The 18826-nt window shown below is 39.6% G+C and overlaps 1 protein-coding gene across 3 annotated transcripts in view; it reads right to left on the reverse strand.

Annotated features, from left to right (window-relative positions):
* EDA2R (ectodysplasin A2 receptor) overlaps positions 1-18826 on the reverse strand; it is a 72800-nt gene that overhangs the window by 48913 nt on the left and 5061 nt on the right. For 2 of the 3 annotated variants that reach the window (XM_032619941.1, XM_032619942.1), the window contains exon 2: positions 10021-10117. In XM_032619941.1, coding sequence (XP_032475832.1) covers positions 10021-10107 — 87 coding nt within the window. In that variant the 5' untranslated portion in view covers positions 10108-10117. Of the gene's footprint in view, positions 1-10020; positions 10118-18826 lie in introns of those variants that run through there. The other variant, XM_032619940.1, reaches the window with a different exon arrangement.

Here is an 18826-nt window from a genome sequence, read left to right on the forward strand (position 1 = left end):
GGGGTCTCCTTTTCATAGGCTGCATGTTTGTAGTACCCCTTGGTCTTGGTTTCTGTCCCCAGTGGCTAATGTTGGTTCAGTGTGTTGTGTAGCCTTCCTGGTGGAGGGGACAGGTGCCTGTGTTCTGGTGGATGAGGCTGGATCTTTTCTTTCTGGTGGGCATGACCACGTCTGGTGGCGTGTTTTGGGGTGTCTGTGCACTGTGATTTTAGGCATCCTCTCTGCTATCGGGTGGTGTTGTATTCTTGTCTTGCTAGTTGTTTGGCGTAGGGTTTCCATCACTGTAGTTTTCTGGTCATTGACTGGAACTGGGTTTTATCATTGAGATGGAGATCTCTGGGAAAGCTTTCACCGTTTGATATTACATGGGGCCAAGAGGTCGCTTGTGGACCAGTATCCTGAACTCAGCTCTCCAACCTCTGAAGCTCAGCCCTGACAACCATTTGGACCACCAAGACCCTGTCAGCCACATGGCTCAGAAGAAAATGGAGAAGAAAAAAGAAAGAAGGAAAGAAAGAAAAGAAAAGAAATAAAATTATTAAAATTTAAAAATTATTAAAAACAAAAAATAAAAAACTAATTAAAAAAAAACAGAGCAACCCAACCAAAAAGCAAATCCACCAGTGACAACAAGCGCAAAAGATTATACGAACAAAAAATACCAAACAAAAGGAAAGAGAGAACCCTAGGAGAAATGGCAAAAGTAAAGCTGTACAGACAAAATCATACAAAGAAGCATGCACATTCACACTCACTGAAAGAGAAAAAGAAAAATAATATATGTTTATATAGATAAAGGTAGAGAGCAAAGAAATCAATAAACAAATCTACAAGTAAAAATAAGCTCTAAGTATTAAACTAAGATAAACAAAAAACCAGAAACAAATTAGATGCAGAATGCAAACCCCCAGTCTACATTCGCTCCCAAAGTCTACCCCTTGAATTTTGGGTTGCTTCATTGTCTATTCAGGTATTCCAGAGATACTGGGTACATGAAGTTGATTGTGGAGATTTATTCTGGTGTTCCTGAAGCTGCTAGGAGTAATTTCCCTTTCTCTTCTTTGTTTGCACATATCCTGGGTTTCAGCTTTGGATTTCTCCCCACCTCTGTGTGAAGGTCACCTGAGGGTGTCTGTTCTCCCCCGAAACAGGAAGGGGTTAAAGTAACAGCTGATTAGGGGGCTCTGGCTCACTTGGGCAGGGTGGAGGGAGGGGTATGGAATGCGGTATGAGCCTGGGGCAGAAGAGGCCAGTATGATGTTGCAACAGCCTGAGGCACGCCATGTGTTCTCCCGGGGAAGTTGTCCCTGGATCATGGGAGCCTGGCATGTCGGGCTGCACAGGCTCCCGGGAATGGAGTTGTGGATAGTGACCTGTGCTTGCACACAGGCTAATTGGTGGCTGCAACAGCAGCCTTAGCATTTCATGCCCTTCTCTGATGTTTGTGCTGATAGCCGCGACTCACGCCTGTCTCCGGAGCTCTTTTAGGATGTGCTCTGAATCCTCTCTCCTTGCACACCCAAAAGCAATGGTCTCTTGCCTCTTAGGCAGTTCCAGACTTTTTCCTGAACTCCCTCCCAGCTAGCTGTGGTGCACTAGCCCCCTTCAGGCTGTGTTCATGCAGCCAACCCCAGTCCTCTCCCTGGGGTCTGAACTCCGAACACTGTGCCTCACCTCCCAGCCCCCACCAGCCCTGCTGGGTGTGCAGACAAGCCTTGCAGGCTGGTGAGTGTTGGTCAGTTCCAATCTTCTGTGCGGGAATCTCTCTGCTTTGCCCTGTGCACCCCTGTTGCTGTGTTCTCCTGTGTGCCTCAAGGTTCACCCCCCTCCACCCCTTGTCTCCACCAGTGAAGGGGCCTCCTTGTGTGTGGAAACTTTTCCTCCTTTACAACTCCGTCCCAGAAGTGCAGGTCCCATCCCTATTCTTTTGTCTCTGTTTTTCCTTTTTTCTTTTGCCCTACCCAGGCACCTGGGGAGTTTCTTGCCTTTTGGGAAGTCTGAGGACTTCTGTCAGCGTCCAGTAGGTGTTCTGTAGGAGTTTTTCCACATGTAGATGTAGTTTTGATGTATTTGTTGGGAGGAAGGTGATCTCCACTTCTTACTCCTCCGCCATCTTGAAGGTCCCCCTCAACACCCATTTATATAAAAACTCTCCAGAAAGTTGACAAAGAGGGAAACTCATTCAACATAATAAAGGCCATATACAAAAAAACCCACAGCAAACACCATTTTTCAGTGGTGAAAAACTGTAACATTTCCTCCAGGATCAGGAACAAGACAGAGATGTCCACTTATGCCACTATTATTCAACATAGTTTGAGAAGTCCTAACCATGGCAATCAGAGAAGAAGTAAAAGGAATCCAAATTAGAAAAGAAGATTTAAAACTGTCCCTGTTTGCTGATGACATGATACTATGCATTGAACCTCATAAATATTCTACAGGAAAACTACTAGAGCTCATCAATGAATTTGGTAAAGTTGCAGGATACAAAATTAATACACAGGGCTTCCCTGGTGGCGCAGTGGTTGAGAGTCCGCCTGCCGATGCAGGGGACACAGGTTCGTGCCCCGGTCCAGGAAGATCCCACATGCATGGCCGCTGAGCCTGCGCGTCTGGAGCCTGTGCTCCGCAAGGGGAGAGGCCACAACAGTGAGAGGCCTGCGCACCATAAAAAAAAAAAAAAAATTAATACACAGAAATCTCTTGCTTTCCTATACACTAACAACAAAAGATCAGAAAGAGGAATAAGGGAAACAATCTCATTTACAGTCACAACAAAGATAATAAAGTAACTAGGAATAAACCTACCTAAGGAGGCAAAAGACCTGTACTCAGAAATCTATAAGATACTGATGAAAGTAATCCAAGACAGCACAAACAGATGGAGAGATATACCACGTTCCTGAATTGGAAGAATCAATACTGTGAATATAACTATACTACACAAAGCAATCTACACATTCAGCACAATTCCTATCAAATAACCAATGGCATTTTTTACTGAATTAGCTCAAAAATTTTACAATTTGTATGGAAACACAAAAGACACCAAAGAGCCAAATCAATCTTGAGAAGGATAAACGAAGTTGGAGGAAACAGGTTCCCTGACTTCAGACTGTGCTATAAAGCTATGGTCATCAAGACAGTATGGTTCTGGCACAAAAACAAAACTATAGATGAGTGGAGCAGGATAGACAGCCCAGAGTTTAACCCACACACCTATGGTCACCTAATAGATGACAAAGCAGCAAGAATATTCAATGGAGAGAAGAGAGTCTCTTCAAAGAGTGGTGCTGATAAAACTGAATAGCTACATGTAAAAGAATAAAATTAGAACACTCCCTAACACCATACACAAAAATAAACTCAAAATGGATTAAAGACCTGAATGTAAGGCCTGACCCTGTAAAACTCTTAGAGGAAAACATAGGCAGAACACTGCTTGTTGTAAATCACAGCAGGATCTTTTTCGACGTACCACACAAGGTAATGAAAATAAGGACAAAAACAAATGGGACCTAATTAAACTTAAAAGTTTTTGCACCCCAAAGGTAACCATAAACAAAATGAAAAGACAACCCTCAGAATGGGACAAAAAATATTGGGTTGGCCAAAATGTCAGTTTGGGGATTTCCATAAGATGGTACAGAAAAACACGAATGAACTTCTTGGCCAACCAAATATTTGCAAATGAAAGAATTGACAATGGATTAATTGCCAAAGTATACAAACAGGTCATGCAGCTCAATATCATAAAAACAAAGAACCCAATCCAAAAATGGGCAGAATGCCTAAAATGACATTTTTCCCAAGGAAACATACAGATGGCCAACAAACACATGAGAAGCTGCTCAACATCAGTAATTATTAGAGAAATGCGAATCAAAACTTCAATGAAGTATCACCTCACACTAGTCAGAATGTACATCATCAGAAAATCTATAAACAATAAATACTGAAGAGGATGTAAAGAAAAGGGAACACTCCTACACTGTTGTCAGGAATGTAAATTGGTACAGTAACTATAGAGAACAGTATAGAGGTTCCTTAAAAATTAAAAATAGAACTACCATATGACCCAGCAATCCCACTACTGGGCATATAACCTGAGAAAGCCATAATTCAAAAAGAGCAATGTACCACAGTGTTTACTGCAGCACTATTTACAATAGTCAGGACATGGAAGCAACCTAAACATTCATCAACAGAGGAATGGATAAAGAAGATGTGGTACATATGTACAATGGAATATTACTCAGCCATAAAAAGGAATGAAATTGGGTCATTTGTAGAGACGTGTATGCATCTAAAGACTGTCATACAGAGTGAAATAAGTCAGAAAGAGAAAAACAAATATAGTATATTAGAGCATATATGTAGAACCTAGAAAATGGTACAGATGAACCGGTTTGCAGAGCAGAAATTGAGACATAGAAGTAGAGAACAAACGTATGGACACAAAGAGGGGAAAGCAGCGGGGGGTGGGGGTTGTGGTGTGATGAATTGAGAGATTGGGATTGACATGTATGCACTGATGTGTATAAAATGGATGACTAATAAGAAATAAAGAAATAAACATTTAAAAAAAGAAAAGAAAAAGGGCTTCTCTGGTGGTGCAGTGGTTGAGAGTCTGCCTGCCGATGCAGGGGACATGGGTTTGTGCCCCAGTCTGGGAAGATCCCACATGCCACGGAGCGGCTAAGCCCATGAGCCATGACCACTGAGCCTGCGCATCTGGAGCCTGTGCTCCACAATGGGAGAGGCCACAACAGTGAGAGGTCCGCATACCACAAAAAAAAAAAAAAAAAAAAATCATAAAATTACCTGATAGTCAAAGCAATGATATTTGAAAGTGAGGAAAGTATAGGAACCTAAGTAGAAGTAATGTTTCCATACTTTACTAAAAATAGTAAAAAATGGTAAAATGTTGATAAAAGTGGAGAGTGTTAAGTCACATGTGTATATTGTAATACAGTAAGTCCCCTACATACAAAGGAGTTCCATTCTTAGAGCGTGTTCATTAAGTCCAATTTGTTCGTAAGTCCAACAAAGTTAGCCTAGGTACCCAACAAATACAATTGACTACATAGTACTGTGCTGTAATAGGTTTATAATACTTTTCACACAAATAATACATAACAAACAAACACATAAGTAAAGAAAACATTTGAATCTTACAGTATAGTACCTTGAAAAGTATAGTAGTACAGTACAACAGCTGGCATACAGGGGCTGGCATTGAGTGAACAGGCAAGAAGAGTTACTGACTGGAGGAGGGAGAGGAGGTGGGAGATGGTAGAGCTGAAGGATCATCAGCAATAGGAGACGGAAGGCAAGCTTCAAGTTCACTCACGCCTGATGTTGATGGAATGCATTTTCACATCTTTGAAAGTTCGCAACTTGAACTTTGTAGGGGACTTACTGTACCCAGAATGATTTCAAGGAAACTGTACCAAAACCCTACAAATAAATCAAGATGGAATCCTAAAAAAAATGTTCAAGTAACCCACAGGGGGGCAAGAAAAGACAAACGGAAGAATAAGAAACAAAAAAATAAAATGATAAAATGGTCTAACATATCAAAAATTACCTTAAATATAAATGGTTTAAGTACACCAATTAAGAGCAGAGATTGGCATAGTGGATAAACACTATCAAATTGTCCTCAACAAGAATTCCTTGAATAAATAGATATTTCATTTCTTAAGAAATTAAAAAGGAAGAAATTATCATGAAAAATTTATATTGAAATTTTTCTTTCCTAATGAGGAAGCAAAGAAAATTTGTTCAAATGATCAATTCCCCCCAAACTCTTTTGCTACTAACCAGTTTTATAACCAGAAAAACATTGATCTTCTTAATTAATTTTACCAAGCTAGCACAGTTCTTAAATAAGTTTTGATGCTGATAGCACTGAGTACTTATTTATTATAAATAAAATATTAACTTATAAAACATAACAGGGCATTTAATCCAAAATCAGAATAAAATTATCCTTGGGATGCAAGATACTTTAATTTTGGAATTTATTAATATATGTCATCAAATTAATATATCAAAGGGACATACATAAAATAGTCAAGAGATAATGAATGATAAAATGAAATAAAATTCAAGACCATTTCTGATTTTTAAAATTATTACACATTATATAAATGATTTTTAAAATACCCCATATTCTTCTGTTTTTCTACTCAGGTGCCTTACATGAGTGAAGAATGAACAATAAACAATGAATAGAACAGAAAAAACAAGCAAACAGAAACGGTTCACAAAACTGCAAATAAACACCAAAAGGTGATAAAAAAAAAAAATGAACGTGAAGTCCTCATATGTTAGTAATTTAATGTTACAAAGGAAGACAAAATTAATAGATGATAGAAACACACATTATTTATGTGTGGTTAGGCTTCTGGGATATAAGAATTCCATGAAATGTTGAAAATAAATGTAATTATAGTAGAAATTAGTCAAAAATATCACAAGTGTTATCTGCTAATATATTACAGGAATCTTAAAACTGTATGCATTATTTAGCTTGACAATTATACTTCTAAAAATGTGTCCTGAGGAAAGAGTGCTGATTTTCTCTAAAGTTTTATTTACAGTGATGTTTATGGTTCACATGAGTGAACTTTAAAACTAAATAAAAGAAATTATAAAAACAAGCCTGTGTCAGATGCTGTTAATTCCTTATCCAAAAGTCATTGCCCATTTTCTTCCTTACTAACAGAACACTGATTTCATTCTGGGTGGCAAAGTGACCAGCCTCAAGAACTGACTCTCCCTTCCTTCCTTCCTCCCTCCCTCCCTCCCTCCCTTCCTTCCTTTCTGGCTGCATTGGGTCTTTGTTGCTGTGCGAGGGCTTTCTCTATTTGCCTCGAGGCGGGGCTCCTCTTCATTGTGGTGTGTGGGCTTCTCGTTGCGGTGGCTTCTGTTGTTGCAGAGCATGAGCTCTAGGCACACGGGCTTCAGTAGTTGTGGCTTCTAGAGCGCAGGCTCAGTAGTTGTGGCACACAGGCTTGGTTGCTCTGTGACATGTGGGATCTTCCTGGACCAGGGCTCGAACCCATGTCCTCTGCATTGGCAGGCGGATTCTTAACCACTGCGCCACCAGGGAAGTCCAAGAAGTGATTCTTGATTGGTCTTAGTCCATTATGGAAATCCCATTTTTGTTTGCCAGGTACTCATGTCCTAGCACTCCCAGCAGTTTTGAGATACTTATAATGCCCAACTCTGGCCCATAACATACAAAGGGAAATCTGTTGTGGAGCTTCTAGGAAAATACTTCTTCACTAACAATGTCACGCTACTTTGTCTCTGCCCCTTCTTCCTGACTTTGACTCTGATGTGAAGATGTAATGCTTTGAGTTATGGTAACCAAGAGGCCACAAGCATGAGGAAAAAATAGCAAGGTGCCCAGGATGTAGGATAAAAAGAACCTGGGTCCTTGACAATATTGTTGATCTGCCCACCCAACCACAAGGATCCCTGCTTCCAAATTTCATTACATAAATAAATTTGTTTATGGTTCAAGTCACTGGTAAGTTTTATGTTACTTTTAACTTAGTACATCTTAATTTAATCAAAGATTAATTTGCCCACTGCAAAGCTGGGACTCAAACCCATGTGTATTCAATTTTTACTGAACCACTGTGACTTTGAGCAAGTCACATACGCTCTCTGAGTCTCAGTTTCAACATCTAAAATGGGGCTCATAATACCTTCTTGGTGAGACTCGAGAGCCAAATGAGATAATGCACATGAAAGCTCTTTGCAAAGTACAGACTGCTATACAACCACAATCTCTCACAAGTATGTTTTTACATAAAGCAGTTGCAGGAACACAATACTGCAGTTCATTCATTTTTTCTGAGCTTTCTAGTGGTGCTGAAATAAATGACAACCAAAGAGGTGCTTAGACAAATGCACATTTCATCATGGGCCACTTTTTGAGAATTTGGTAACAGCAGTTTAACAGAAAGACCTATTTTTCTCCCTTGGAGAAGTTCAGGTTTGTAAATATGGATGGTTTTAAAGGTAATGGCCATGTACATGACAGGAACATTTCTCAGAGCTTGTTCTTATAGGAGTGCTGAGCCTTTTGATCATGAAGATGAATGTGATATTTAAAATAGATTTTGTCAAGCTAAGTAGCTTATTCCATCTGGTCCATCCTAATGTCTAGCATGACCTAACTTCTGAAGACTTTTCCTTGGTCTTGGGATCCCTTATTAATCATGTGGGCACCCCACTGTGGTATAGAATGCTATGTGTAAAGAGTTAAAATTAGAGTTAGTGCTTGTCTGTTAATATCCCTGGGCCTTAGTCTCTTCATTTGTGAAATAGGGAGGTAGGAAGGAGGCTGGCTAAATAATTGATACATTTTGTTTCAGTCAGAGTATCATGTCACTCTCCTAACTAAAACCATCCAAAGGTTCCTGGTGTGCTTTTTAAAAAATTAAAATTTCTCATCATAAACTTAAAGATTCCCATGGTTTGGCCGATACTTCCCTCTGTGACCTCATTAGGTACTAGTCTACCTCTCACTCACCAATCATCAGCTGCACTTACCTTCTTCCTCTTTCTTGAACATGCCTAGTCATTCTCACCTTGGAACTGTGCACTAGCTGTATTCTCTCCCCAGAAGACACCTCCTTAGAGAGGCCTTCCCTTGTTACCTGATCTAAGCAGCCACCCAGTCACTCTGTATCAGGTCACTGTAAATAATTCTTGTCATACTTCCATATCTATGTATGCATCTTGTTCATTGTTTGCTCCACTAATTAAAAGGTAAGGTTCATGGGGCTTCCCTGGTGGCGCAGTGGTTGAGGGTCCGCCTGCCGATGCAGGGGACACGGGTTCGTGCCCCAGTGCAGGAAGATCCCACATGCTGCGGAGCGGCTGGGCCCGTGAGCCATGGCCGCTGAGCCTGTGTGTCCGGAGCCTGTACTCCGCAACGGGAGAGGCCACAAAAGTGAGAGGCCCACGTACCGCAAAAAAAAAAAAAAAAAAAAAAAAAAAGGTAAGGTTCATGAAGGCAAAGAATTTTGTCTGTTTTACCATACCCACAGTGGCTACAATCATGCCTGCCACTTTGTAGGTGTTCAATAAGTAATTGCTGAATTAATGAACAACTGCATAAAATATGTGAGTGTGAAAAAAAAATCTGCCGACTGTCTGTTCCCAGGCTTTGTGTTCCCAGCTGCAGCCTAAATTTAATACCACGCCCAGGTTTTGGGACCAATAGGGACCTGAAGCAGGAACAATTAAGCAGCTCCAGCTCTGCAAGCCAGGGCTGTGTATAAAATCCCTGCTTTGTGGGTGGTTTTGTTCTGACCCTTACCACTAATTGGGATTCTAGACCCTCCCTAGTTCCCCATCAATGAAGCCTCTCTTGCAATTTTCTCAGTGGCCCAGTCCCTCTCGACAGAGGCCACATTTCAAACTACTCAGTTCTTCTCTTTTTCCAGTTCCCAAGACCTGATATCTGGCTCCTGAACCACAAATGAGTGGGCCCTTCTTTAGTTGACATATGTCCCTAATACCAAACAGCCTTCCTAGGCCTTTGCATTACACATTTACTCTTGAAATACCCCACTATCTCATGGAATCCTCCTCTGCCCCTGATGTTGCCAGGTTGACTACTTAATGGAGTTGTGACTGCTATTGCCACAATCTTTGATTTTTGGTTTTTTTGATGTGGACCATTTTTTTAAAAAGTCTACTGAATTTGTTACAATATTGCTTCTGATTTATGTTTTGGTTTTTTTGGCCCTGAGGCATGTGGGATCTTAGCTCCCTGACCAGGGATGGAATCCGCACCCCCTGCATTGGAAGGTGAAGTCTTAACCACTGGACCACCAGAGAAGTCCCCTGTCATAATCTTTGGTTTGTTTTATCTACTAAACTGATTAGACACAGATGGGGATGATGCTGTTAATCTTGGACTCTCTTGGTTGCCAGTCTGGTTCTTAAGATGTGACAGAAATAAGTATCCTGACCAGGGGGACTTACCTTGGAGAGCTCTTGTCCAGGCCCACAGAGTTGGCAAGCGACACACCGTCCCCATTGGTCCCAGTACTCATTTTCTTGGCAATCCATGGTGGGAATGCTATGGGTACACAACACAACAATTAGGGAACTAATGGAAAGGGATTTCAAAGTAAGTAGTGGCTTCCATGTCAATTGGTTTATGGGCCTCTTAATCTAGTCTCTGGTCCTGGGTTATAAGGGTTGAGAAAGCCAACCCAAAACAGCTAATGCATATATAGCACTGACCATGTGCCAAGAACTCTTAAATGGTTTACAAGTAATAATTCAACCTTTAAAACAACCATATAAATAATTATTATTGGCCTAATTTTGCATATGAGGAAAATGAAGCACAGAGACCAAGGGATTCACCAAAGTTCACACAGTTAGTGGCTATAACACTTGCTGAACTGGAAAGAGAATAAGACAAGGAGCTGGCTTCTTTCTAGGGAGTAGAGAATAACCACAATCTCTCACATGTTACCAGCTATTAACAGTTTAGAAAGCACTTTAATACCCATTATATTTGATCCATACAACATCCATGTGAGGTAAGAATATAGAGATTATCATCCTTCCTTTGTGGATGAGAAAGCTGAAACATGGTTCCCTTTTGCCAAAACTGTCTTTAAGTTTGAGGAGAACTAGCTGTCATTGCTTCTGTCCTTGTCTGGGTAGGAGGGGAGAATGACGCAGCATGAAGAAATGTGCTGGTACACTAAGGTGTAGATAAAAGGAAACACTAGTCACATAACAGTTCTCATAATACAAATGGCATAGGGCAGTGGCACTAGCATTGGTCAGAGTGTTGGGAGATATGGGTTCTGTCCTGGATATAGGGTAACCAATCATCCAATTTTGCTTAGGACTAAGAAGCTTCCTCAGGACATGAGACTTTCAGTGTTAAAACTGGGACAGTCTCAGGTAAATTGGGATGGTTGGTCAACTTACTTGGCTCTTCTTCATTCAACCTATGATCCTGGATGATTCACTTTATTTTTTCTGGCCTTAGTTACTTAATTTGAAGAAAGGGGGAAGTATATTCCTCACCTACCTTATATAGGTCTTGGGATGATTAAATGAGCTAAGGTCCATAAAAGCATTCTGAAGGATTTGAAAAGCTATACAAAATAAGACAGAGTTAAGTATGTAGACAGAGAGTTTTATACAAAGGTGAATTTTAATGTAAGTAACTGATACATGGGGCTTGCACTACTCAAAGAGAAAGGTGGGGTGAGATTCTTTTGTGCACTCCTTAACTTCATGCCAAGGTGAACTTCAGGTGGCTTCTTAAAGTACTGAAAGTCCTAAGTATGTACTTCCAGTCAGAAGAGAGGAGAGTGTGAATGTGCACCTTGAGAGACCATCACTCCTCCTTTCAAAAGTCCCCAATAGCGATGGGATAAGTCATCCTGTCTGGCATTTTTGCTTGAATGCACCTTTTCCCACCATCAACTGGGCCATTCTTTCCCATGCATTCATTCAGAAGAAAGTGGACTACAAAATCCATTTTTGCACAAGCTGAAGATGTTACCTCCTATGTTGTTTCAATTACTGGCCCATAGTGTCACTCTCAGTACGCACGCTCCCCTCCCTACCCCATCTTCTCATTAAGAACAAAAACCATCAGTGGTCTCACAGCCCTCATGACAAGGGAATTAAGTGTCATGGGCACAGGGCCAGCATATTGGTCTGGACAACTCCCCTGTATCCTTCTCTTGCTCACAGAAACAGAAAAACATTGTCAGGACCCAAAGAGCAGTCCTGCCCTTGAGATAAACTCCTTATATAGGCATCTGAAATCTCCATAGCAGCTGTTTCTGGCCTTTGGGTGTCTGAGACAGCCTATTCTGTTTGGTATCCAGAGCCCCTCCTATGTAATAAACATCATGTGGCATGAATTTTAACATGTCCCTCTAACTTTGGCTTTGAGACCTGTGTCTAGGCAAGTTGGGCATATTGCCAAATCCCCATATCAGGTCCCAGGGGATGAACAAAGGACTTTTCCCCCCTCTTTTGTCAAACTGTTTATCCAAAGCATACAAATTAAACTGTCTTTCATTATAAGTTTAACAAATTGCCTTTTTAAAAGAGAAGAAAGCCACATAGACTCTAATCTGTTTTGAAGAAGTCAGGGCATATGGGTAAAATTGTCTAAGAATGGTTAAATTATTACCCAGGGACAAACTCAGACCTTATGTAAAGTTCTTCCCTGTGGTCAGCAGTGTCCTGTGGTAGATGTACTGCCTTTTTATTTTAAGAGAAGGTGAGAGAGAATAATTAGGTTTTGAGAAAATCAGAGCTACTCTGAAGCATCCTATAACTGCAGCTAACACTCTTCTAAAATGTCACAGAAGATGTCTGAATCTTCCAAACTGCTGTATAAGTCAGCAATATAGACAGACTTATAAGATTTTGGCATATGTATATACTCATACAAATGTTATCCAGATAAAGATACAAATACAAAAACCTTTCCATTACCTCAGTAGACCCTTTCATGCCCCTTCCCAGTCAATGCCATCCCCGTCTCCCAGGTAATTTCTATTCTGGCTTCTGTCACAATCATTAGTTTAACCTGTCCTTGAACTTCATATAAATTGGATTCATATAAGAGCACTCTTGGGACTTCCCTGGTGGTCCAGTGGCTAAGACTCTATGCTCCCAATGCAGGGGGCCCGGTTTTGATCCCTGGTCATGGAACTAGATCCCACATGCTGCAACTAAATATCCCACATGCCACAACTAAAAGATCCCGCACGTGGCAAAAGAAGATCCCACGATTATACCCCAATAAAGATGTTAAAAAAAAAAAAAGAAGATCCCACGTGCCACAACTAAGACCCTGCACAGCCAAATAAATAAATAAATAAATATTTCAAAAAAAGAGCACTCTTTTGTTTCTGGCTTTCTTTGCTCAATGTAATGTCTGTGAGATTTATCCATTACACTGTATGTAGCAATATTCATTCCTTACCATTGCTGTGTAGTACCCCATTATATGGATATGCCACAATTTATTTATGCATTATTTTGGTTAATGGACATTGAACTGTTTCTAATTTGTAACCATTTACAATAAAGTTGCTATACTATGGTCAATTGATTTTCAAAAAGAGTGCCAAGACAGTTCAATGGGAAAGGAACAGGCTTTTCAAAAAAAGGCATTGTGACAACTGGGTATCCACATAAAACAGAATCAAATTGGACCCTTACCTCACACCATATATAAAATTAACTCAAAATGGACCAAACCTCTAAATGAAAGACATAAACCTATAAAACTCTTAAAAGAGCTTTATAAGAAAACATAAAAATGTTTATAATTAAATATTTCTTTCTTATAAGAAAATATAGGTATAAATATTTGTGACCTTTGATTAGGCTATGGTTTCTTAGATACAACACCAAAAGGAAAGCAACAAGACAGAAAACAATGATAAATTTTACTTAACCAAAATTTAAAACTTTTGTGCTTCAAGGACAATATCAGGAAAATAAAAAGACAACCCACATAATGGGAGAAAAAAACACTATAAATTATAGAGAACTGATTTTATATATATATATATATATATATATATATATATAAAATAGAGAAATCTTACAACTCAGCAATAAAAATGCAAATAGCTTAATTAAATATGGGCAAAGTACTTGAATATACATTGCTCCAAGAAGATATAAAAAATGGCCAATAAGGATATTAAAAGATGCTCAACGTCATTAGCAATTAGGGGAATGCAAATCAAAATCACCATGAAATCCCACGTCATACCCACTAAGGTGGCTATAATAAAAAAGGGGATGATTAAGTGTTGGCAAGGATGTGGATAAATTGCAACCCTCATATATTGCTGGTGAGAATGTAAAGTGGTGCAGTCCCTTTGGAAAATGGTTTTTCAGTTCCTCAAAATATTAAACATAAAGTTACCACGTGATCCAGCAATTCCAATATTTAGTATATACCCCAAAGTACTGAAAATATATATCCACACAAAAATTTGTACATGAATGTTCCTAGCAGCATTATACATAATAGTCAAAAATGTAGAAACAACTCAAATGTAAATTAACTAAGTGGTTAAACAAAATGTGGTCTATCAATACAATTAAATATTATTCAGCCAGAAAAAGGAATGAAGTACTCGATAAGGACTACAACATGGTTGAAACTTGAAAATATTATGCTAAGTGAAAGAAGCCACACAAAAGGAAAACTATATGATTCCATTTATATGAAATGCTCAGAATAGGCAATTCATAGAGACAGAAAGTAGGCCAGTAGTTGCCAGGGGCTGGGGAAAGGAGAGAATAGGAAATAGCTACTTAATGGATATGAGTTTCATTTTGGGGTGATGAAATGGTTTGGAACTAGATAGCAGTGATGGTTGTACAACTTGGTGAATATGTTAAAAAACAGTGAATTATGCACTTTATAAAGTGAATTTTATGGTATGTGAATTATGTTTCAATTTTTTAAAAAACCTAGTTCTTCAGCTTTTTCTTTAATACTGTGAATTACCCTGTATCATTCTAATAGACATTGTTTAATTTATTCCCCAAATTAAAATTTTAAAAAGTTACTATGAATATTCTTATATATGCCTCCAAATGATTTTTTTCCCCAAATTTATCTAGTAAGTGCTATTTGGGTATATTGATTGGGTTTAACCAGAGGTGTTGACAAGTGGCAAGATGACTAGAATATCTCTTTATTTTGTCTGTCTCTGTCATGTGACTGCTCACTCTGTCCATCCCCCTGTCCTGATGAACTCCCCCACTAAAAAAAATAAACTAGAAAAATAAGAATGCAACCTGACAGGGAAAAGGAGAAGTAATGAGGCTGACATTAATAATAATTCCCACATGAGCTCACCGTGCCTTAAAAATTGATGTTGGATAAGTTTCTTCTGGATGTTAGGTACTCAGACTACTGCCAGTGCAGCTGCCTCTGGCCACAGCTTACGATTGCTGCTCTTCTCAACTTGCACATGCCTGTGGGATGAAACATTCTGTCTCTAGGACGGGTGGGCAGAACAAGATGACAGGTCTAAATTAAGAACTCAGGACTTCATGGAAGATATTTGCTTTTCCTGGGCAGTGCAGGAGGTGTGGGATTAAAGAGGATGAGGAAGACAGCAGCTGGTCCATGCCCTGCCCATTCCTCTCCTTGTGAGCCTACCCAGTCACCCACGTGCAGAGGACTGGCAAAAATCAAAGTAGTTGCTCAGTCTGGCCGTGAGAACAGTACTTTCTTTGAAAATCAAGCTTCTAATCTGTGCAGTGCCCTCATCATTTCCAGATGTTTGGCCTATAATTCAGATGTTGCTTTATCATTTGGTGCTGGCTTTCAGCCTTCTCCTTCCTGGCCTGGCCCAGGGATACTCCTATCTCAGCTTTCTCTTGCCCATAATCTGCTTCCAAACTATGAAACATCTTATCTTCCTCCTGTCCAAGTATTTGTGAATTCTGCATTCCTCAGAATGGTGAGTGGTCCCAGGTCCAGCTCTGCCATCAGAAGCATGATCCTCCCCACTTCCAAACTCAAGGTCCCAATCATATCATGAGGATTTGGTCAATCTCTTTGATTAGTGGTTCTCAGTATAGGCTGCACCTTGGGAGCTTCAAAAAAACACTTATACCTGGGTCACATTCCTGAGATTCTGATGCATTTTAAAAATTCACCAGGTGATTCTCATGTGCAGCCAACTTTGAAAATCATTGTTTTAAGGGCTCTTTTTGGTTCTTGTATGTTTCACCTGAATATAAGGTGCAGTCAGAAAAAAGTCTTTCTGTTCTCCCATATTCAGAGGGAACTTGGTGAGGGAGTAACCTGGGGCCTACCCATTTTTTTTCTGGAAATAATAGGTGATAGAGTTAAAAGGGCTGAGGGTGGAATGGTTCTTTTAAAACATGTTAGATCATGTCATTTCCAACCTCAAAATCCATCGATGTCTCTCCACCTCACTCAATAAACTAAAGTCCTTATAATGGTCAATGATGTTTTAGCTGATCTGCTTACCACCCCATCACCTCTTTGACTCCATGATCTACTATTCTTCCTATTATTCCCTTAACTCCAGCCATGACAACCTCCTTGCTCTTCCTCAAACTAATCAGGAAATGCTTCCACCTTAAGGCCTTAATACTCGCTGTTCCCTTATTCAGGCATGTTTTCCCCCAGATATCCACATGGCTACCTTCCTCATCTTCTTCAGTTCTTTGATCATAAACTATCTTCTTAGTGAGGCTTCTTGACCACTGTTTCAAAACTGCAAGTTCCCTCCATATTCCCTATCCCTTCTCCTGTTTCATTCTTCTCAGTAGCACTTGTGACCATCTGACACACTTTATCTTATTTACTTCTTTATTGCCTGTTTCTACCCCAACTAGAATGTAAGCACCATGAGATCATGGCCCTGTTGTGGTCACTACTTCATCCCCCATGCTTAGAACAGTGCCTGGCATACAATAGGCACTAAATAAATATTTGTTGGATGAGTGAATGGTAAAAATTTACAAAATAACGGTAACAATCTTCTGTCTGAGTGAAAGGTTTCACAGTTTTAAAGGGTTTAATATCAGTTAGCTCAATATGTCCTTCCAGTAACCCTGAGAATAAGCCATGGATTATTATCACCAATTCATAGATTTTAAAAACTGTGGCTTAAAGAAAAAAAATGCCTCTAAATTTATTTAACTAGCATTAAATAAAGCCAGAACTCACAGGTGATTTAAGACTCATGAGTTTGTCATGCTTTCCAAGGCAGTATTGAACTCTAAAATAGGGAATGGAGGTCCTCCCAGGCTGTCACTTAAATTTACTATTTCATCAGCAATCTTTTTGGTTGGGACAAAGGTATTTTTTGAATACTAATATGTGCTTTAAAGAATGGCTAGACAGGGTTTCTGCTCAAGCCCTAGGATACAAGGGCCAGGACAAAGATGGTAGCAGTAGGAACAGGAAGGAAGTGATTGTGGGAGATACAGATCTTACAAAGTAAGTTCACAGGACCTTACAATTACATGGATGTGAGAGCTAAGAGAAAGACATAAGTCAGAGAAGATTCTGAGGGTTTCTGCCTGAGAAACCAGGAGAAACTCAGGGTGCAAAAAGTGTGAAAGGGGAGTTGCTTGTTAGGAAAAAAAGAGACAATGCACTCAGTTTTTCAAACTGTTTTAAGTATGAAAAGTTTGAGGGGACAAAGGACCATGTCAGTTGTGGTGCCTAGCAGGCAATTAAAATATGTAGAACATAGGTTGGGGCTAGAGATAAGTCAAATGCATAAAAATACCAGCTCGTGGACGCACATCAGAATCGTCTGGAGTACTTTAAAACATACCTATTCCCTAGACCAATTAAATAAAATCTTCAGAAGGTAGAGCACCATTGGCCTAGGTAAATCATGGCAGAGGCTTAGATGAGCAAAGAAAAATGCTAAGAACAAAACACTAAGGGACATCCATATGTGAAGCTGGTAGAGGAAGATTAGCCAGCAGCAACCAAGAAGGGGAATCCAGGGAAGAAAGAATAGAACTCAGATGGGACAGTACAGGACAAAGTTTTAAGAAGTAAAAGATGAGCAGCAGTGTCAGCTGTTGGTGCAGGGAGGTGAAGGAGCATCAGGACTGGAAATATATTATTTTGTTGGTATATGACAAAAATAAATTGTCTCAATATTCAAGTATATCACAATATGTGCATGGAATAGAAATAATTCAGAGACCACAGGTGGTTGTTACAGTTTTTAACAAGCTTCTCTTTCCATTTCCAAAGTGGCTGAAGAAATACAACTGTTAGTGATAGCAACATTTGGTCCAGTAATGTCAGGATTAGTATATCAACAGAGGAGAATGAAGGAAGCTGTGCAAAATTAAGGAAGTCACACCTATTTACCTTGTTCTTTATTCTGGTGTACAGAGCAACAGATAATGGCTCAGCAAGAATAAAGATGCTGGAGTAGAAAAGTAAAGAAAATTTTATTATAAACAATTGTCACTGTACAGATAGAATTAATATCCAGTTGGACAATTTCAATTCAGCCAAAAGCAAATGTTAACCATGTGAGTTAAAATCTTTCTCCTTCAAAACATGTGGAAGCACATACATCCACAACAAAAAAGCATAAATCTAGAAAAGACAAACATAACTTAAAAGACTGTAAATTGAGGTGGAAAAAAAGCTAAAAAATATATAAATATTTAGTTAGTGTCTGGAACTGCTGAAAAAAATTGTTAAACGGAGGGGAGAGAAGAACTGTGTAGCCAAGAATATGGTGATATAATTAAGATCAGCAATCTTTGGGCTGATTATGAGAGGAAAATATCACTTTAATGATTGCTGAAACAGTCTTCCCAAGTGGGAGCAAAGATACGGAAACTACGCTGGATGATGTTCAAGGGAAAAATGAGATAATGTAAGTGAGAGTGCTCTGGAAACTCCAAATTGTGCTACACATGTGAGGGGTTGCTATGAGTGTTGTTTCTATTCCACCCAGAGTTTGGGAGCAAAGGACATTGGAGAGAGGCTACAGGCCAAACAACCAATACCCAAAACCCCTGCTATTGTTCCACAGTGTCCCTAGCCAAAGTGAGTCACATTCACGTACTGACCACCACAAGATACAATGAAATTAGTGGTATCATCAAAAATTAGTTACATCGCCAGCAGTACTAGGTGACTCCACAGAGGATATGCTTTTGACTGAGTTCTCCCAGCTGAAAACTGGATTAATGGTATGATTTTTTTACAGGGCTAAGAGCTGGATAAAACTCAGTCAAGTGC

This window comes from Phocoena sinus, chromosome X (genome assembly GCF_008692025.1).
Source record: "Phocoena sinus isolate mPhoSin1 chromosome X, mPhoSin1.pri, whole genome shotgun sequence".
NCBI classification, from domain to species: Eukaryota; Metazoa; Chordata; class Mammalia; order Artiodactyla; family Phocoenidae; genus Phocoena; species Phocoena sinus.